At 48.3% G+C, this 22,143-nt stretch overlaps 1 protein-coding gene across 1 annotated transcript in view; it reads right to left on the bottom strand.

The window, feature by feature from the left end:
- LOC140485640 (insulin-like growth factor-binding protein-like 1) overlaps positions 1-17,596 on the bottom strand; it is an 80,280-nt gene extending 62,684 nt beyond the window's left edge. The window contains exon 1 of the mRNA XM_072583995.1: positions 17,116-17,596. Within this exon, the coding sequence (XP_072440096.1) occupies positions 17,116-17,554 (439 nt within the window). The 5' untranslated portion in view covers positions 17,555-17,596. The remainder of the gene's footprint in view (positions 1-17,115) is intronic.
- Between the last annotated feature and the right edge of the window lie 4,547 nt (positions 17,597-22,143).

Below are 22,143 nucleotides of genomic sequence, written 5' to 3'. Positions count from 1 at the left end.
AATGAATAAAAGGTCTGACTGAAGAGAAGAGAATTTGCTCAGATAGGCATTTCAATTTTGGTTTTGTTTGATGCAAAGATAATTGTCAAGTTGACTTCCTTCATCAAAAGCTTATTTCTGATCCATTCTATCAGCTCCTTTCTTCTATAAAATCCTTGAATGCATCTTTGGCAGTTCTACCCATTTCCAGTTCAGTTTCTGTCTAACTCAATAGAACTGAAGCAAACCAAAGTCACAATCAACATTTGAGGCAATTCCTGTAGTACGTATATTGTTCCATAACAATTTTTTAAAAATTTAAACTTCCACCCATTAGTTGAAAGGATGACATTGAGTCATTCAGCAAGGAAACAGACCCTTCAGTCCAACCAGACCATGCTGAACATAATCCCAAACTAAACTAGTCCTGCCTGCCTGCTCCTGAAATATATCCCTCCAAACCTTTCCTACTCATGTACTTATCCAGATATCTTTAATACATTGTAATTGTGCCTGCACCCACCACTTCCTCAGAAAGTTCATTCCACAGCCAAATTACCCTCTGTGTAAGAAAAATTGCCTATCATGTTTTTCTTAATTCTCTCCTCTCGTGTACGGATTGATCATTTAAAAAGTTTTACTGACTAAAAACACTTTTTTCTTGGAGACAACTTACATTTTAAATTACAATGATGAACATTCCCTTTTTTATCTTAACACACATCACTATCTCCATGGAATTACAGTCCTTTTCGCAGTAGGTCAATCTTTGTTCCTAGCTTTGAATGTGTAACTAGATGGCCATTTGTCAAGTAGTAACTTCACGATACTGTCACCAGGTGCTTTCGCATTTTTCAGGGCATTTTTCTCCCTGCTTACTACATGGAATCTCTGTAGTCTCTGTTGAGTTTATTTTTAGGGAAGCCTGTAACCTGATCTCAAAATGGCTTCCTCCACCCTTTTTCACATAACAACACTAAACGCATTATGCAATGCTCTTTCACCTTGAAAGTAACTGGACAGTTTATATCACAACTGTTTACAACTTGATAGCTACAATTTGTGAGACTCAGTCTACTTGTTGTAAACTCAGTGACTGCTGCCTTTGTTTCCAGGTAGAAATACCTTGCACCTTCTCAGTAAAACAATCTCGGCTTTTCTTTGATGTGTAATAATCCAATCTCACAAATTTAACGTGAAGAAATCTTTAGAACAGGTCTAATGACACCCTTCATTTACACTCAATTTAAACTTGATAAATTTATAAACCTCACAACTGTAACAATATTTTCAGTGAATCATTAATTCCATCACTTTTGCCACTTCTCTTCCACACTTCAGCAGTATGGTATTGGTGAAAAATGTTTTGATTCCAAACATGCAACCACTCTTGTAATTACTTCCGCTCCTAATTGGCATCACTGTCTACTTTACTCAGTGGAACATTCATCTTCCAATTTATTTTAAAATAACATTTAGAAATCCTTCCAATGTTGCATCCTATCCTGTTTCTTTAATCTCCTCCAACCTAATGCACTAATTCAACACTCTGTGTTCTTTTTCTGAATTAGACTTCTTAGGGATTTTTCCTCCATTTCTTCATCAATGGCCATATCCCACATTCCGGATCTCACTCGCTATTATCGCTCCTCTTTCGCAAACCTTGAAACATACCGCTTTGATATTGCCTTCAGTTCCTTCCATTAATTTTTTTCCTGCAGCCTCCTTCCTTCTCTGGGGTACTGTGCAAACCTAGCAGTAGGCAAATGCTCACTATGCAAAACAGTGCAACAAGAGCAACTCATTCTTGTTTTTGCAAAGGTCTGAAGTTCCCTTGAATTAGCCAAATGGGTCTTGCAGATCAGCTAAGATGACAAAATGATGACTGTGATTTCAGAAAAACTGTACATCCACAAGGTGACTCCATCCTAAATTTGCAACCATGGATTCCCACATGAATTACTCTTTCAAACATGATATTGGTACAATATTTGTAATGCAACATTGTCTAATTCTTGGTACAACAACAGATGCAAAGATAACCTACTCACAAATGGAATCTTTGCTTCAAATTTTCAGTTAAGCGATTGTCAGCTTGGATTCTGTTTTGCTTTTGAGTAGCTTCAATGTTTTGAGTTTGTCTCACTCCAGGACCTGACTTTACAATCTACGCTGATGCTTCATTATAGCAATTGTCTTTCAGACAAAACGTTGAACCAAGATCCCAAAATTAAAACCCCAAAATGATTTGAAAAAAAAACCCAGAACCTGGTGGTCTGGGTAAATTTCTCCCCTCATTCAAACTAGAGACTAGAAACTAGAAACATTCATCTCGCACCCCTTTTTGTCTGATAGTATTGTGTTTCAACTGACAGCTGTGCTACATAATAGTGACTGCACATCAAAATGTGTTTTATTTGTGTTGTGCTTCTGGATTTTTTAACATGATATTAATAAATTTGACCTTACATACCGATGCACTTCAGGATAGAGATTAATTTTGTTTACCAACACTAGTTTTGTAGTTTTAATTTCTAAAGACCATACATTAGTGCTGGAATGCATTTTTAAATTCTGAAATCTAAAATTGTATTTAATTGTCAACTTTGGGAAAAATTGCATGGGGATCATCTTGCAAAAATTGCCAGAATAGATCAAAATATTTATAAGCATTTTGCAAAGAAATGTTAAGCATTGGTTACCATCTAATTTACATAAAGAAAACTGTAATACTGGCATTTGTAAAATCTATCCATTTATCTATGAATCATACACCTATAGAATCTTTCCACTGAATATATGTTGGTTATGTACACTGACTTACAATGGCTCCTGTCCAGCAACACTCTAATGTTAAAATTCTCATTCTTGCTTTTAGATTCCTCTATGATTACTACACCCTATCTTTGTATCCAACTCTTGCTCCAAAACCCTCCAAGATATCTGCATTGCTTCAATTCAGCTCTAGCTTCACTGATATTAACAAATCCATCTATAACAGCTACATAGGCCTTAAGCCTCTCCGACTATTAAGGTACTCCTTAAAATTTACACTATCTTGTTCTGTGGCCCAAACAACAAATTTTCGTTGATAGTTACACATCTGTGTAGGGCTTTTGCACCGTATCACTTATGGATTGGTTTTGGGTGTAGTTTGAAGGCAGCAAGCTGTCATTAATACAAAGGAGCTCCATGGAATGATAGTCACCTTGGAGAGTTTCCTTCTTGGATTGGAAATAAAGTTGGAGAGCCACAGGCAAGGGAAGAGGCCACACAATGTGGGCTCTACATCCTCTTATGGATGGTTCTGTTAATGGTACAATGTAAATGTCACCTGTTGTTACAACTGTGTACAGTGCACTTGTAATTTCTGTCCACAGATCTCTCAAGATAAAGAGTTGCCAGATGTATGGAAGATGGCCAATGTAGTTCCAATTTTTAAGAAGGGTGATAGAGATAAACCAAGGATTTACAGACCAGTGAGTCTCACATCAGTGGTTGGGAAACTAGTGGAGAAAATTCTGAAGACCAGAATTAATCTCCACTTGGAATGGCAAGGTTTGATCAGAGATAGTCAGCGTGGCTTTGTTAGCAGGAGGTCATGGCCAACAAACTTTGACTTTTTTGTGGACGTGATCAAGTGTTTAAATGAGGGCAGTCTGATTGATGTTATTTGTATGGATTTTAGTGAAGCCTTTGACAAGCTGACACATGTGAGGCTGATAAAGAAGGTAAAAGCACATGGGATTAAGGATAACTTGGCAAGATGGATCAACAATCAGTTTAGTAGCTGGAGACAGAGGATAGTAGTAGATGGCTGTTTGTGTGACTGGAGGCTGGTGTCCAGTGACATAGCACAGGGATTAGTGCTGAATCCCTTATAAATACACACACGATATAGATGAGAATGTGTGGGAATGATAACTCAGTTTGCAGTGGCACAAATATTGGCCAAGTGGTTAATAGGGAGGAAAATAGATGGGTTAATCAAACAGGCAAATCAGTGACAGATGGAATTTAACCCTGTGAGGTGGTGCACTTTCAAAGTAGCAGCAAGACAAGGGAGTACTCAATGAATGGCAGGACACCAGAATGCTCAGAGGAATCTTGGCGTGGTTGTCCACAGATCCCTGAAGTCAGCAGGACAGATTAATAGGGTGGATAAGAAGATATTCGGGACACTTGTCTTTATCTGTCGTGGCAGAGATTATAAAAGCAGGAAGGTTATGTTGGAACTGTACAACACTTTGGTTAGGCCACAGGTGGGGTACTATGTGCAGTCCTGGTTACTACACTATCGGAAGGATGTGATTGACCTGCAGAGGGTGCAATGGAAATTCACCAGGACATTGCCTGGGATGGAGCAGTTTAGCTATGAAGGGAGGCTGGATAAAGTCTGATTGTTTTATTTATAGCAAAGAAAGCTGAGAAGGGACCTGATTGAGAGGTATAAGGTTACGAGGGGTAAGGAAAGGGTGGATAGAAAACGACTGTTTCCCTTCGCTGAGGGGTCAATGAAGGGTGGGGGGGGGAAGAGATGCTTTTAACATGAACGGCAGGATGTTTGGAGGGGATTGGAGAAACATGTTACATCCACAGGATAGTGGGAATCTGGAATGCAATTCCAGAGAGGGTAGTAGGCGCAGGAAACCTCAAATCATTTAAAATATATGTGGAGGAGCAGCTGAAATATCATAACATTCAGGGCTCTGGGCTAAATACTGGAGGGTGGAATTATTATAGATAGGTTAGTGTAGACTTGATGGCTCGAAGGGCCTCTCGTGCGCTGATTGACTGTCTGGGTATTTGGACACTTAAAATGACCACCAGCGCTATGCCAACTTAGTTAGATTAGTTGTCAAATATGTTACAAACGGTATTAACATTTGACAAATATCAAATTCTGAATGAACTTCTCCTTTGAAGAGGTTAAATTCAGATCCAAAAACAAAACGTTGCATAGTTAGCTTCATAAGAGCTTTAAAGCTAAGAATTTCTCAGGGCTTTCTGCCTCTGATCCACTGTAACTTTGACAGAGCCCTGTTTAACCCAGAAACCGAATGTCTGCCAACGTTATTGAGAAGCTAGATACAGTTTTCAGGTTAGATTTAAACAAAAGCACACATAGAAAGGGACAAAATCCCTAGCTGGTTCAGTGTATGCGTTAAAGTATGAGATGAATTTGCAAATGGAATGAATGGGATCATGAAGGTTGTACATTAATGCTCCACACCTGAGTGTAACTGTCACCTCCAGGATTCAAGAATTCCCACTTGATTCATACAGAAATTTCCTTTCTGGGATTGTCCAGTTTGTTCCGGGTGTACCTTCCAACCCCTGCATATCTCCGCTGTATCTCTCCCTCCTGTATATCTCTTCTCTCCCAGCTGTGGGATATACCTTCCCTCCTGTGTATCTCTCCCAGCTGTGGGGTAAATCTTCCCTCCTGTGTATCTCTCCCACCTGTAGGGTATATCTTCCCTCCTGTGTATCTCTCCCACCTGTAGGGTATATCTTCCCTCCTGTGTATCTCTCCCAGCTGTGGGGTATATCTTCCCTCCTGTGTATCTCTCCCAGCTGTGGGTATATATCTTCCCTCCTGTGCATCTCTCCCACCTGTGGGGTGTATTTTCCCTACTGTGTATCTCTCCCAGCTGTGGGTATATATCTTCCCTCCTGTGTATCTCTCCCAGCTGTGGAGTATATATCTTCCCAGCTGTGTATCTCTCCCACCTGTGGGGTATACCTTCCTTTCTGTGTATCTCTCCCACCTGTGGGGTATACCTTCCTTCCTGTGTATCTCTCCCACCTGTGGGGTATACCTTCCTTCCTGTGTATCTCTCCCACCTGTGGGGTATACCTTCCTTCCTGTGTATCTCTCCCAGCTGTGGGGTATATATCTTCCCAGCTGTGTCTCTCTCCCATCTGTGGGGTATACCTTCCTTCCTGTGTATCTCTCCCACCTGTGGGGTATACCTTCCTTCCTGTGTATCTCTCCATCCTTCACACGTACTGGAAGCCTGCATGTGTGCAGTAGGTTAAAGTGCAAGTGAGGAGTAATAATTGGGAACATTTGATCCAAATAGTCCATATTAAACCCACTCAGCATACTGCCAAGTCCGAATAATGAAGTTTTATTATAAAATAATATTCTGAATAGATTATTCTGTTTTCCTCCCTCTAATTGCTTACACATCCAATTACCAGGGATGTAGAGGGGACAGTTGTGGGCGAATACAATGGTCCAAATGTCTCATTAAATGAGGCAGCAGCTGCTTCTCGGGAGTCTTGATCTGGGTTCAGGCAAGCGCCTTTCCCACAGGGACCTGATTGAAAGTAATCTGGTGCCTTCATTTGGGAAAACACAGCTATCGCCAGGGCTTTGTACCAGTTCCTAGTTGTCACACTGAGCCTGACTGGAGACCTTCACAGCAGGACTGGGGCAAGGCAAGTGAAGGAACTGAATGGTTTAGCCTGCGGCAGTTGTAGGACACCAAACCCCAAACACCACTTCGGCCCATCGCACCCAGCCTAGTGCGCCGTACTTCTGAGTATGTCTCGTATATTTAGCACAGGTTTGGCTGGTTTGCAAAATCTCAACACATCTCTGCACAGCTTCCAGTTCAAAGTTTAAAGGCGAGAATTAATGTGGTTGGGTGAAACACAGAGGGAGAGAAATCGCTCCTCAGTTTCGCTGCACCTTTATATCTGTCCCTTTTCTGCTTCTCCCTCTGTCGCTTTCTCAATCTGTCTTTCCTTCCCTTCAGTCCCATCTCACTCTCTCTGTCAGGGAGGCACAGCCAGGTGACAGAGTGCCAGAGAGAGGAGAGCCCAGGATGGAAGAGAGTTGAAGAGCTGGGACAGAGAGAAAGAGAGATGCGAGGCAGAAAAATACAAAGAGAGACTAATCAAGGGGAGCAACATGAGACAGGCAGGAAAAGAGAAATGGTGAAAACAAAAACATGGAACATTCAAACAATAAATAGTGAGAGAAAATAAGTTGGTGCGGAAATGTGCTCCATAATTCAATGTATTTAGTGCCCACGTCCACCCTCGATCACTCTCTCTCTCTCCCCCTTGTTGTCCTTCCCCCTTCCCTTTTTCCCACACATTACTCTACGCCGAGTCTCTCCTCCCCAGCCCCGACATTCCCATTGTCTCCAATCCAGCCCTTCTTGTCCTCTATTTCCCTCACCTTCCTTTCCTCACTCTCTCACTCAGTCCCTCTCTCCCATACCTCTTCCAATCGGACTCTTCTCCCTCCCTCCCTCACACCTCCTGTCTCCCTAGCCTCCCGGCTCTTGTTTCTCTTATTTCAACCCCAGCTCCCCTATTGCCCCACTCTCCTCCTGTACTGCCCCCTCACCTCCCATGTTGGTACACCCCCTTTCCTGGTTTCCCTAATGCCTTCTCTCTTCCCCTGCTGCCCTGCTCTCCTCTCCTAATGCCTGCTTTCTTTCCCCAATTGCCTCCATTTCTCTTCCCTGATTCCCCACACTCTCCCCTCCCGTTTCCCCACTCACTCCCCTGTTGTCCCACTCACTCCCCTGTTGTCCCACTCGCTCTCTCCTGTTGTCCCACTCTCTCCCTCTCCCCTGTTGTCCCACTCTCTCTGTTCTCCCACTCTCTCTCCTGTTGCCGCACTCTCTCTCTCCCTGTTGTCCCACTCTCTCCCCTATTGCGCCACTCTCTCTCCCATTGCCCCACTCTCTCCCCTGTTGCCCCACTCTCTCATCTGTGGTCCCACTCTCTCTCTCCCTGTTGTCCCACACTCTCCCCTATTGGCCCCACTCCCTCTCCCGATGCCCCACTGTCTCCCCTGTTGCCCCACTCTCTCTCCCATTGTCACACTCTCTCTCTCTCCCATTGTCCCGCTCTCTCTATCCTGTTGCCCCACTCTCTCCCCTGTTGCCCCACTCCCTCCCATTGCCCCACTCCCTCTATCCTGTTGTCCCACTCTCTCCCCCATTGTCCCATTCTCTCTCCCCTGTTGCCCCACTCTCTCTCCCCTGTTGCCCCACTCTCTCTCCCCTGTTGCCCCACTCTCACTTTCCCGTTGTCCCACTCTCTCTCTCTTCTGTTGCCCCACTCTCTCCCCGGATGCCCCACTCACTCTCCTGCTGTCCCACTCTCTCTCTCTCTCTCTCCCCTGTTGCCCCACTCTCTCTCTCTCCCGTTGTCCCACTCTCTCTCTCTCTCTCTCTCCTGTTGTCCCACTTTCTTTCCCCTGTTGTCCCACTTTCTCCCGTTGTCCCACACTCTCTCTCTCCTGTTGTCCCACTCTCTCCCTCTCTCCCATTGTCCCCACTCTCTCTCTCTCGTTGTCCCTCTCTCTCTCTCTCTCTCTCTTGTTGTCCCTCTCTCTCTCTCTCGTGTTGTCCCACTCTCTCTCTCTCTCCCCTGTTGTCCCACTCTCTCTCTCCTCCGTTGTCCCTCTCTCTCTCCTGTTGTCCCACTCTCTCTCTCGTTGTCCCACTCTCTCTCTCTATCCCCTGTTGTCCCACTCTCTCTCTCTCCCGTTGTCCCACTCTCTCTCTCTCTCCGGTTGTCCCACTCTCTCTCTCCCGTTGTCCCACTCTCTCTCTCTCTCTCTCTCTCTCTCTCCCCTGTTGTCCCTCCCACTCACTCACTCTCTCTCTCTCTCTCCCTCCTGTTGTCTCACTCTCTCTCTCTCTCCTGTTGTCCCACTCTCCCTCCTGTTGTCCCACTCTCTCTCTCTCACTCTGTTGTCCCACTCTCTCTCTCCTGTTGTCCCTCTCTCTCTCTCTCTCTCTCTCCCTCCTGTTGTCTCACTCTCTCTCTCTCCTGTTGTCCTACTCTCTCTCTCTCTCTCTCTCTCCCGTGTTGTCCCACTCGCTCCCTCTCCCCTGTTGTCCCACTCTCTCCCTCTCCCCTGTTGTCCCACTCTCTCCCTCTCCCCTGTTGTCCCACCCTCTCCCTCTCCCCTGTTGTCCCACCCTCTCCCTCTCCCCTGTTGTCCCACTCTCTCCCTCTCCCCTGTTGTCCCACTCTCTCCCTCTCTCTCTCTCCCGTTGTCCCACTCTCTCTCTCTCTCTCCCATTGTCCCACTCTCTCTCTCGCCTGTTGTCCCACTCTCTCTCTCTCCCCTGTTGTCCTACTCTCTCTCTCTCCCCTGTTGTCCCACTCTCTCTCTCCCCTGTTGTCCCACTCTCTCTCTCTCTCTCCCGTTGTCCCACTCTCTCTCTCTCCCGTTGTCCCACTCTCTCTCTCTCCCGTTGTCCCACTCTCTCTCTCTCCCGTTGTCCCACTCTCTCTCTCTCCCGTTGTCCCACTCACTGTCCCGTTGTCCCACTCTCTCTCTCATCCGTTGTCCCACTCTCTCTCTCCCGTTGTCCCACTCTCTCTCTCTCCACTGTTGTCCCTCTCTCTCTCTCTCCCCTGTTGTCCCTCTCTCTCTCTCTCTCTCTCCTGTTGTCCCACTCTCTCTCTCTCTCTCGCCCGTTATCCCATTCTCTCTCTCCTGTTGTCCCACTCTCTCTCTCTCCCGTTGTCCCACTCTCTCTCTCTCTCCCCTGTTGTCCCGCTCTCCCTCTCTCCCCTGTTGCCCCACTCTCTCTCCCCCCCGTTGTCCCTCTCTCTCTCTCTCCCCTGTTGTCCCTCTCTCTCTCTCTCTCCTGTTGTCCCACTCTCTCTCTCTCTCTCGCCCGTTATCCCATTCTCTCTCTCCTGTTGTCCCACTCACTCTCTCTCTCCCGTTGTCCCACTCTCTCTCTCTCCCCTGTTGTCCCACTCTCTCCCTCTCCCCTGTTGCCCCACTCTCTCTCCCCCCTGTTGTCCCGCTCTCTCCCTCTCCCCTGTTGTCCCACTCTCTCTCTCTCTCCCGTTGTCCCACTCTCTCTCTCCCGTTGTCCCACTCTCTCTCTCCCGTTGTCCCACTCTCTCTCTCTCCCCTGTTGTCCCACACTCTCTCTCTCTCTCTCACCCGTTGTCCCACTCTCTCTCTCTCTCTCTCTCCCCTGTTGTCCCACTCTCTCCCTCTCCGCTGTTGTCCCGCTCTCTCCCTCTCCTCTGTTGTCCCACTCTCTCTCTCTCTCCCGTTGTCCCACTCTCTCTCTCGCCTGTTGTCCCACTCTCTCTCTCCCCTGTTGTCCTACTCTCTCTCTCTCTCCCCTGTTGTCCCACTCTCTCTCTCTCTCCCCTGTTGTCCCACTCTCTCTCTCTCCCCCCTGTTGCCACACTCTCTCTCTCTTCCGTTGTCCCACTCTCTCTCTCCCGTTGTCCCACTCTCTCTCTCTCCCCTATTGTCCCACTTTCTCTCTCTCTCCTGTTGTCCCACTCTCTCTCTCTCTCTCCTGTTGTCCCACTCTCTCTCTCTCTCTCCTGTTGTCCCACTCTCTCTCTCTCTCTCGCCCGTTATCTCATTCTCTCTCTCCTGTTGTCCCTCTCTCTCTCTCTCCCCCATTAATCCACATTCTCTCTCCTGTTGTCCCACTCTCTCTCTCCCCTGTTGTCCCACTCTCTCTCTCTCTCTCCTGTTGTCCCATTCTCTCTCTCTCTCATGTTGTCCCACTCTCTCTCTCTCTCGTTGTCCCTCTCTCTCTCTCTCCTGTTGTCCCTCTCTCTCTCTCTTGTTGTCCCACTCTCTCTCTCTCTTGTTGTCCCTCTCTCTCTCTCTCTCCTGTTGTCCCACTCTCTCTCTCCCTCTCTCCCCCGTTGTCCCACTCTCTCTCTCCCCCGTTGTCCAACTCTCTCTCTCCTCCGTTGTCCCTCTCTCTCTCTCTCCTGTTGTCCCACTCTCTCTCTCTCTCCTGTTGTCCCACTCTCTCTCTCTCTCCTGTTGTCCCACTCAATCGTTGTCCCACTCTCTCTCTCTGTCTCTCTGCTGTTGTCCCACTCTATCTCTCTCTCTCTCCCGTTGTCCCACTCTCTCTCTCTCCCCTGTTGTCCCACTCTCTCCCTCTCTCCTGTTGTCCCACACTCCCTCTCTTGTTGTCCCACACTTTCTTCCTCTCTTGTTGTCCCACACTTTCTCTCTCCCCCGTTGTCCCACCCTCTCTCTTTCCTGTTGTCCCACTCACTCTCTCTCCCCCGTTGCCCCACTCTCTCTCTCTCTCTCTGCTGTTGTCCCACTCTCTCTCTCCCGTTGTCCCACTCTCTCTCTTGCCCCTGTTGTCCCTCTCTCTCTCTCTCCCCTGTTGTCCCTCTCTCTCTCTCTCTCCTGTTGTCCCACTCTCTCTCTCTCTCTTGCCCGTTATCCCATTCTCTCTCTCCTGTTGTCCCACTCTCTCTCTCTCTCCCATTCTCCCACTCTCTCTCTCTCTCCCTGTTGTCCCACTCTCTCTCTCCCCTGTTGTCCCACTCTCTCTCTCCCCTGTTGTCCCACTCTCTCTCTCTCTCTCTCTCTCTCTCTCCTGTTGTCCCACTCTCTCTCTCTCCTGTTATCCCTCTCTCTCTCTCTCCTGTTGTCCCACTCTCTCTCTCTCTCCTGTTGTCCCACTCTCTCTCTCTCTCCTGTTGTCCCACTCTCTCTCTCCTGTTGTCCCACTCTCTCTCTCTCTCTCTCTCCCTGTTGTCCCACTCTCTCTCTCCCCTGTTGTCCCACTCTCTCTCTCTCTCTCTCCTGTTGTCCCACTCTCTCTCTCTCCTGTTATCCCTCTCTCTCTCTCTCTCCTGTTGTCCCACTCTCTCTCTCTCCTGTTGTCCCACTCTCTCTCTCTCTCTCTCCCTCCCGTTGTCCCTCTCTCTCTCCTCACCGTTGTCTCTCTCTCTCTCTCTCCGTTGTCTCTCTCTCTCCCCCGTTGTCCCTCTCTCTCTCTCCCCCGTTGTCCTTCTCTCTAGCTCTCCCCCGTTGTCCCTCTCTCTAGCTCTCCCCCGTTGTCCCTCTCTCTCTCTCTCTCCCCCCCCGTTGTCCCTCTCTCTCTCTTCCCTGTTGTCCCTCTCTCTCTCTCTTCCCTGTTGTCCCCTCTCTCTCTCTCTCTCTCTCCCCTGTTGCCCCACTCTCTCTCCCGTTGTCCCACTCTCTCTCTACCCTGTTGTCCCACTCTCTCTCTACCCTGTTGTCCCACTCTCTCTCTCTCTCTCTCTCTCCTGTTGTCACACTCTCTCTCTCTCTCTCCTGTTGTCCCACTCTCTCTCTCTCTCTCTCCTGTTGTCCCACTCTCTCTCTCTCCCATTGTCCCACTCTCTCTGTCCCGTTGTCCCACGCTCTCTCCCCGTTGTCCCCTCTCTCTCTCCCGTTGCCCCACTCTCTCTCTCCCGTTGTCCCACTCTCTGTCACCTGTTGCCTCACTCTCTGTCACCTGTTGCCCCACTCTCTGTCTCTCCCCTGTTGTCCCACTCTCTCTCTCTCCCCTGTTGTCCCACTCTCTCTCTCTCTCTCGCTCTCCCCGTTGTCCCACTCTCTCTCTCGCCTGTTGTCCCACTCTCTCTCTCTCTCTCCCCTGTTGTCCCACTCTCTCTCTTGTTGTCCCACTCTCTCTCTCTCTCCCCCTGTTGTCCCACTCTCTCTCTCTCTCCCCTGTTGTCCCACTCTCTCTCTCTCTCTCTCCCTGTTGTCCCACTCTCTCTCTCTCTCCCTCCCCTGTTGTCCCACTCTCTCTCTCTCTCCCCTCCCCTGTTGTCCCACTCTCTCTCTCTCTCCCGTGTTGTCCCACTCTCTCTCTCTCTCCCTGTTGACCCACTCTCTCTCTCTCTCCCCTGTTGTCCCACTCTCTCTCTCTCTCTCCCATTGGCCCACTCTCTCTCTCTCTCTCTCTCTCTCTCCCATTGCCCCACTTTCTCTCTCTCCTGTTGTCCCACTCTCTCTCCTGTTGCCCCCCTCTCTTCTCCTTGTCCCACTCTCTCTCCTGTTGTCCTATTTTCTCTCTCTCCTGTTGTCCCACTCTCTCTCTCTCCCCTTTTCCCACTCTCTTCTCTCTCCCGTTGCCCCACTCTCTTTCGCTGTCCCACTCTCTATCTCCCATTGCCCCACTTTCTCTCTCTCTCTGATGTCCCACTCTCTCTCTCCTGTTGTCCCACTCTCTCTCTCTCTCCCCCCTGTTGCCCCACTCTCTCTCTCTCCTGTTGTCCCACTCTCTCTCTCTCGCCCATTACCCCATTCTCTCTCTCCTGTTGTCCCACTCTCTCTCTCTCCCCCATTAATCCACTCTCTCTCTCTCCTGTTGTCCCACTCTCTCTTCTCCCCTGTTGTCCCACTCTCTCTCCCTGTTGTCCACTATCTCTTTCTCCTGCTGTCCCACACTCTCTCTCTCTCTCTCTCTCTCCCCGTTGTCCCACTTTCTCTCTCCTGTTGTCCCACTCTCTCTCTCTCTCCTGTTGTCCACTCTCTCTCTCTCTCTCCCCCCTGTTGCCCCCACTCTCTCTCTCTCCTGTTGTCCCACTCTCTCTCTCTCACCCCATTATCCCATTCTCTCTCTCCTGTTGTCCCACTCTCTCTCTCTCCCCCATGAATCCACTCTCTCTCTCTCTCTCCTGTTGTCCCACTCTCTCTCTCCCCTGTTGTCCCACTCTCTCTCTCCCCTGTTGTCCCACTCTTTCTCTCTCCCCTGTTGTCCCACTCTCTCTCTCTCTCTCCCTGTTGTCCCACTCTCTCTCTCTCCCTGTTGTCCCCACTCTCTCACTCTCCCCTGTTGTCCCACTCTCTCACTCTCCCCTGTTGTCCCACTCTCTCACTCTCTCCCCCCCCTGTTGTCCCACTCTCTCTCTTTCCCCTGTTGTCCCACTCTCTCCTATTATCCCACTCTCTCTCTCTTTTTCCCCCCATTATCCCACTCTCTCTCTCCCCCGTTGTCCCACTCTCTCTCTCTCTCTCTCTCTCCTGTTGTCCCACTCTCTCTCTCCTGTTGTCCCACTCTCTCTCCTGTTGTCCCACTCTCTCTCTCTCTCCTATTGTCCCACTCTCTCTCTCCCCCCCGTTGTCCCACTCTCTCTCTCCCCCGTTGTCCCACTCTCTCTCTCCCCCCATTGTCCCACTCTCTCTCTGTCTCTCTGCTGTTGTCCCACTCTCTCTCTCTCTCCCTCCCATTGTCCCACTCTCTCTCTCTCTCCTATTGTCCCACTCTCTCTCTCTCTCCTATTGTCCCACTCTCTCTCTCCCCTGTTGTCCCACTCTCCCTCTCTCCCCCGTTGTCCCACTCTCTCTTTCCTGTTGTCCCCTCTCTCTCTCTCTCGTTGTCCCACTCTCTCTCTCCTGTTGCCCCCACTCTCTCTCTCTGCTGTTTGTCCCACTCCCTCTCTCTCTCTCCTCCTGTTGTCCCACTCTCTCTCTCTCTCTGCTGTTGGCCCTCTCTCTCTCTCTCTCTCTCTCACTGCTGTTGGCCCTCTCTCTCTCCCCCCTGTTGTCCCACTCTCTCTCCCCTGTTGTCCCACTCTCTCTCTCTCTCTCCTGTTGTCCCACTCTCTCTCTCCCCTGTTGTCCCACTCTCTCTCTCTCCCCTGTTGTCCCACTCTCTCTCTCTCTCTCTGCTGTTGGCCCTCTCTCTCTCCCCCCTGTTCTCCCACTCTCTCCCCCCTGTTGTCCCACTCTCTCTCTCTCTCCTGTTGTCCCACTCTCTCTCTCTCCTGTTGTCCCACTTTCTCTCTCTCCTGTTGTCCCACTTTCTCTCTCTCCTGTTGTCCCACTCTCTCTCTCCCCCCTGTTGTCCCACTCTCTCTCTCTCCCCTGTTGTCCCACTCTCTCTCTCTCTCTCCTGTTGTCCCACTCTCTCTCTCCCCTGTTGTCCCACTCTCTCTCTCTCCCCTGTTGTCCCACTCTCTCTCTCTCTCTCTGCTGTTGGCCCTCTCTCTCTCCCCCCTGTTCTCCCACTCTCTCCCCCCTGTTGTCCCACTCTCTCTCTCTCTCCTGTTGTCCCACTCTCTCTCTCTCCTGTTGTCCCACTTTCTCTCTCTCCTGTTGTCCCACTTTCTCTCTCTCCTGTTGTCCCACTCTCTCTCTCCCCCCTGTTGTCCCACTCTCTCTCTCTCCCCTGTTGTCCCACTCTCTCTCTCTCTCTCCTGTTGTCCCACTCTCTCTCTCCCCTGTTGTCCCACTCTCTCTCTCTCCCCTGTTGTCCCACTCTCTCTCTCTCTCTCTGCTGTTGGCCCTCTCTCTCTCCCCCCTGTTCTCCCACTCTCTCTCTCTCTCCTGTTGTCCCACTCTCTCTCTCTGCTGTTATCCCACTCTCTCTCTCTCCTGTTGTCCTACTCTCTCTCTCTCCTGTTGTGCCACTCTCTCTCTCTCTCTCCTGTTATCCCACTCTCTCTCTCTCCTGTTGTCCTACTCTCTCTCTCTCCTGTTGTCCCTCTCTCTCTCTCTCTCTCGTTATCCCTCTCTCTCTCTCTCCTGTTGCCCCACTCTCTCTCTCTGCTGTTGTCCCACTCCCTCTCTCTCTCTCTCTCTCTCTCTCTCCTGTTGTCCCACTCTCTCTCTCTGCTGTTGTCCCACTTTCTCTCTCTTCTGTTGTCCCACTCTCTCTCTCTCCCCTGTTGTCCCACTCTCTCTCTCTCTCCTGTTGTCCCACTCTCTCTCTCTCTCCTGTTGTCCCACTCTCTCTCTCCTGTTGTCCCACTCTCTCTCTCTCTCTGCTGTTGTCCCACTCTCTCTCTCTCTCCTGTTGTCCCACTCTCTCTCTCTCTCTCCTGTTGTCCCACTCTCTCTCTCCTGTTGTCCCACTCTCTCTCTCCTGTTGTCCCACTCTCTCTCTCTCCCTCTCTCCTGTTGTCCCACTCTCTCTCTCCTGTTGTCCCACTCTCTCTCTCTCCCTCTCTCCTGTTGTCCCACTCTCTCTCTCCTGTTGTCCCACTCTCTCTCTCTCCCTCTCTCCTGTTGTCCCACTCTCTCTCCTGTTGTCCCACTCTCTCTCTCGCTCTCCTGTTGTCCCACTCTCTCTCTCTCTCTCTCCTGTTGTCCCACTCTCCCTCTCTCCTGTTGTCCCACTCTCTCTCTCTCCTGTTGTCCCACTCTCTCTCTCTCTCTGCTGTTGTCCCACTCTCTCCTGTTGTCCTTCTCTCTCTCACTCTCCTGTTGTCACACTATCTCTCTCTCTCTCTCCTGTTGTCCCACTCTCTCTCTCTCCTGTTGTCCTACTCTCTCTCCTGTTGTCCCACTCTCTCTCTCTCTCCTGTTGTCCCACTCTCTCTCTCTCCCGTTGTCCCACTCTCTCTCTCCTGTTGTCCCACTCTCTCTCTCCTCTTGTCCCACTCTCTCTCTCCTCTTGTCCCACTCTCTCTCTCCTCTTGTCCCACTCTCTCTCTCTCTCCTGTTGTCCCACTCTCTCTCTCTCTCTCTGCTGTTGTCCCACTCTCTCCTGTTGTCCTACTCTCTCTCTCACTCTCCTGTTGTTACACTATCTCTCTCTCTCTCTCTCCTGTTGTCCCACTCTCTCTCCTGTTGTCCCACTCTCTCTCTCTCTCCTGTTGTCCCACTCTCTCGCTCTCTCCTGATGTCCCACTCTCTCGCTCTCCCTCTCTCCTCTTGTCCCACTCTCTCTCTCTCTCCTGTTGTCCCACTCTCTCTCTCTCTCTCTCCCCTGTTGTCCCACTCTCTCTCTCTCCCCTGTTGTCCCACTCTCTCTCTCTCCCCTGTTGTGTCTCTCTCTCTCTCTCTCCCCCATTGTCCCACTCTCTCTCTCTCTCTCTCCCCTGTTGTCCCACTCTCGCTCCCGTTGTCCCACTCTCTCTCTCTCTCTCCTGTTGTTCCACTCTCTCTCTCTCCCTCTCTCCTGTGGTCCCACTCTCTCTCTCTCCTGTTGTCCCACTCTCTCTCTCTCTCGCTCCTCTCCCGTTGTCCCACTCTCTCCCTCCTGTTGTCCCACTCTCTCTCCCCCTGTTGTCCCACTCTCGCTCCCGTTGTCCCACTCTCTCTCTCCCCTGTTGTCCCACTCTCTCTCTCTCTCTCCCCTGTTGTCCCACTCTCTCTCTCCTGTTGTCCCACTCTCTCTCTCTCCTGTTGTCCCTCTCTCTCTCTCTCTCTCTCCTGTTGTCCCATTCTCTCTCTCTCCCCCCCCTGTTGTCCCACTCTCTCTCTCTCCTGTTGTCCCACTCTCTCTCTCTCCTGTTGTCCCACTCTCTCTCTCTCTCCTGTTGTCCCATTCTCTCTCTCTCTCCTGTTGTCCCATTCTCTCTCTCTCTCCCCCCTGTTGTCCCACTTTCTCTCCCCCCTGTTGTCCCACTTTCTCTCCTGTTGTCCCTCTCTCTTACCATATTTGCACTCTCCATCGTGGGTCTTGTGGATTTTGCCCTGGAGCCGGTGCACGGATTGCCAGCTGGCCAGGTGCAGGGCGCAGATGGTGGGGTAGGTGCTCCCGTCCGAGCCGCACACCGGGTAGTCGTGTTTGCAGATGCAGGAGCCGGTGCCTTGCTCGTCCTCCTGGTCGGCCCGCTGACCGTCCGCCGAGGTCAGGCACACATAGCCCGGGGCACAGCGGCCGTGCTGCAGCCCCGCTCCCCCGCAAAGCTCCCCCTGCACCCCCAGGCACCGCTCACAGCAACCGCACTCGTCCTTGGCCTGGAGCTCGGGCACTTGGCACTGGACAGGCGGGCAGGAGCTCAGCTGGCACGGACCGCACTCGGCTCGCACTCCGTGCTCCCAGCCCATCGCTCCCAGCAGCAGCAGCAGCAGCAAGAGCCCCCTCTCCATCCCGCCGGTTCAGCCGCTTCCCCCTCAGTGACTGACACCCTCGGTGTACACCAGCTCCTAACTCCGGCCCCCATCATTCATTATTCATGTGCATCTCCGATTGGACCAGTGTCAGATCCCAAATAAACACTCCTCAGCACATTCCCAATCAGTGATTCACCACCTCAACACATCTCCAGCTAACTCTCTCAAGAGCCTTCCCTGTTCATCTCAACTCCACCTGCCCTCCCTCCATCCCCACACCCCCGTCCCCGACCACGATTATGTGTGGGACACACCATGTACACATCCCACTCACTGTATGTGGGACACACTGTGTGCACATCCCACTCATTGTGTGTGTGGGATACACCATGTACACATCCCACTCACTGTATGTGAGACACACCGTGTGCACATCCCACTCATTGTATGTGGGACACATCGTGTGCACATCCCACTCTGTGTGTGTGTGTGTGTGATACACCATGTACTCATCCCACTCACTGTATGTGAGATACACTGTGTACACATCCCACTCACTGTGTGTGGGACACACCGTGTACACATCCCACTCACTGTGTGTGTGGGGCACACCATGTAGGGGCACATATTCTCCAACAGTGTGCGTGCATTGAGAACAAACACAGGCACTGGTTGTGAGCCACTCCAAGTGCATACCAGCCTCCAACTGAGTGCAGGTCACACTGAGTTTATCTTATCCCCAACTGTAGGAGGCACGAAATATATACACCTTTAATTGTATAGGGGAACATGGAGTACTCACAGCCTCCAAAATGTTTGCGGACAAAATGAGTGTGAGGTACTTTAAGTTCATACACTCCATATATAGACACACGCACACACATGTTTGGAACGCACCGGATTTAATATGGGACACCTTATGTTCACATACGCCCCCTGACTGTGTATGAAACATCCTGAATACACACACACCTAGTCACTGAGAAACACCTTAGAGACTCAAATAATTCCGCTTGAAGTAATAGTGACCTCCATCATCTTTGCCATCTTGTCAATTGCTGCTGTCACTGAAGGATTTCAACAACTTTGTCTGACAGTTTGTTAAATAAAGTTTTATGGCCTGAGCTGAAAGTAATAAGTTTTCAATTTTACTTATTCAGCACCTCGAGATAGTCAGATAATGCAAATAGACAGAAGGCTATCTCCAATCCCAAAGTCCTTTACTGCCAATCAAGTAACATTTGAAGTGCAGTCACTGATGTAATGCAGAAACTAGACTACAATGTGTGCACATCTATCCCCTATTATGGTTTACAAGATTATTTGTTAGTATTAAAAATCATGTTGATTGAAAGCTGAAGTAAACTAACTACGACTCTGGGAGAGCTCCCTAGCTCATCAGAAAGCACATGTGATAAAAAGAGGGAATGCTCATCAGGTCTGTCAGCATTATTGAAAGCAGAGGCAGAGTTAATGTGTCAGGGTGGTGATCTCTCATTAGTGCCATGGAATCTTTTACATCCATCTAATCAGGCAGACGTGAAAGATGGGCCACCCAATTGTGCAGTGCTGCCTTGGTGACCCATGTGGTACCATTTTAGTGTTACCCGAGGACATCAAATCATTTAAAGGGTCATAGAAGGGAGTCTCTGGGGATTCTGTGCGATCAGGACTGTGGTGAAACAGGTGAGGGAGGCTTCATTAGAAATATACTTTATTGGTGTTGATGGGAACATTGGCTGGAATGTGACTTTCGGTGAATGTGACTAAGGGCTGAATGAGTGGGATTTGAGACATTCCATATAGTGGAGGCCAAGTTGGAAAGATTGTGGCATTGAATGTGGTACCACATTATTATGGAAAGTAGTGCAAGTGATTTTAGCCACATACTTGTATCGAATACGCAAAGTGAAGGTTACATTTTTGTTTGAAATATCATTAAACTGTTAATTAATACTTGAATTAGGTTGATTTTAGTTGGTTTCTGACAATAAAAGTTTTAAAAAGTGGAATTTTTGGAGATGCACACGTTTCTACAATTGGGCTCCGTAACTACTGTAGATAACACAACAGATGACGCTGTGCAAGAAAGGAAAAAGACCCTCAATTGAGGAGTCTTCAGTTTCATCAGGAACACGTGAAATAGATGGAGCATCTACTATTCTTGCCTGAACTAATTATGTGAGCCACACACCGAGTTGTCTCATGATCATAAGAAGGGTGGGCTGTCTGTACTCATTGCACTTATAGTTCATAACAAGCCCATTATGAGCCCTGGGAAATCTGCTGGTGTTCCTATTACATAAAATACAGTCAGTTACCCATGAATACAAGGTGGTTCTTTCAGCATCCTGCACCTGTTACTGTTTCTAAAGCGATGAGTCAGAGCCCCCTGTTTCACTAAGGATTGGAAAAGGTCACTATGAGGAAGGATGTCCCTTGCACAATGAAAGATACAGAACGAAATTCAAAATAGCAGAGGTGACTGAGCACATGAATGTCATGCTGAGGATCTGCTTCCAATGTCAGAAAGAATGTAATGTCTTGGAGGTTGAAATGATAATGCAAGGCCCGAAATCACAGTTACCATACACTCTGTGCAAGTCTGTTATGATCCTAGTTGATGCTGTATTTGGAAAAGTCAGATCCTGAAATCTGACTTGATGGATCATATTTTATTTCTTTTTGTTTTGATCAGGTGGTATTTCACTGAAACATCAATACACAGTGCTGTAGATTCATTTTCAACAATAAAACAGAGGTTTATAACACAAAGGGACAGCTCAGGTGGCTCAGGGATTAGCACTGCTGCCTCACAGTGCCAGTGCCATGGGCTCAATTTCACCTTCAGGCAACTGTCTGTGTGGAGTTTGCACATATTCCCTGTGTCTGTGTGGGTTCCCTCCAGGTGCTCTGGTTTCCTCCCATAGTCCAAAGATGTGCAGGTTGGATTGGCCATGCTATATTGCCCTTAGAGTGTAGGCTAGGTGGATTAACCATGGGAAATGCAGGGTTACAGGGATAGAGGAGGGGTGGTCTGGATGAGATGCTCTTCGGAGTGTCAGTGTGGACTTAATGCTGAGTGGCCTGCTTCCACACTGGAGGGATTCTACAACTCCAAAAGAAAAGAAAAGAAAGAGCAATAAAGTGATTTATTTAAAGATTTAGAAACACGTGGTAAAATATAATGTCACTAATTGTAAAAACAGATCTTGTAGTGCTTATAATAGAGAGTATTCCCTTCTTGTTTACAACTATAGGACTTGATTTAACTATAGCTTTCCCATCTTGAGAATCTTATAGCCTTTGCCTGGAGCCCTCATATAATTGAGCTTAGACTTTCTCAGTTTCAAGTAACCCCTTCAAAACTGTAACCAAACACCTCTGGTCAGGAACTTCCAATCATAACTGCTTATATGAGGTAATCTATTTCTCAACATTTCTAAACCATATCCTTTCACCAGGAGCACTGTTTTGCATATCCAGCTTCAGTTACAAGGCTTCTGCAAAATCTGAATTGAAACCCAAATGCTTTTTCTAAACTATAGGTAGTTCCTTTCATCAAAAGGAAAAAAAACTCTGATCTTCTGAACTGATATCTTAATGCACAACCGTTTACCTTCTTCACTTAGAAAACCTCCTCCAATGAAAACAAAACCACATAATATACTAGAAATACTCTTATCATGCAGTTTTAAAAAATTAATCACCATGACTAGACATACAAGTTAATCACGAAACATCTTCAAACACACAGACTAAAAGCCACAAGCCATTATCTCAAATCTAAACTCAAAAATAAATTATACTAAAATATACATAAATCACACATAATACATCACTCCTCCCCCAAAGAATGAAAATATATCTTCAAAAGGATATTCATTATTCATCAAAAATTATCTTCACATTATTGCTATGTCATATTAACAATACTAGCATTTGACATCAAACTTACAGTGAGTTCCTCAGCGGCCATGTTTTACAATAATCCATGAACTCCAAATCACTCAATATTGTTCAAATGTATTTCCAATAATGTATTTGTTTTAACATTTTCTTTTCTAGGTACATTAAAGGTTTTCAAAAATGGAGAATGAAGCTCCATTAAAACAATCATATGTTCTTGCCCAATGTTCTTCCAAGATAGGTCAAAAGATTGTGGTATATATACCAATACTCCAAGGATTGGTGGAGTATTACCAATATTGTCGACAATATTGGTAGTGTAAATCTCAAAGTGATGTCGAGCCAAAACAAAACTCAATGACTCTTTTTTAGGTTGAACAGTTTTGTTGATGTTCATTTAGTTTATTTGAAAAATAGTTGATAAGCCATTCAATCCTCAGCTCATCATCGTGTATTAAAATAGCTTCCACATCAATGTCACTGGTAGTAACAACTAGTTTAAACGGTGTGGCTAAAACTGATGTGGTTGTCAGCACAGCTATCAAGCTTTCAAAGACACTTTGACACTTCCGCGTCCATTCAATTTTTCCAGTTTTGTCAACAAATTTGTTGAAGCTGCAATAATAGGGCTGATGTTCAGAACACTAAAATTCACTCATGCCAATATAATGCAAAATTTTGCCTTCCTAAGCATGGAAAATTCCAAAAACGCCATA

This window comes from Chiloscyllium punctatum, chromosome 14 (genome assembly GCF_047496795.1).
Source record: "Chiloscyllium punctatum isolate Juve2018m chromosome 14, sChiPun1.3, whole genome shotgun sequence".
NCBI lineage: Eukaryota > Metazoa > Chordata > Chondrichthyes > Orectolobiformes > Hemiscylliidae > Chiloscyllium > Chiloscyllium punctatum.
This window is presented reverse-complemented; position numbering and strand designations above follow the sequence as displayed.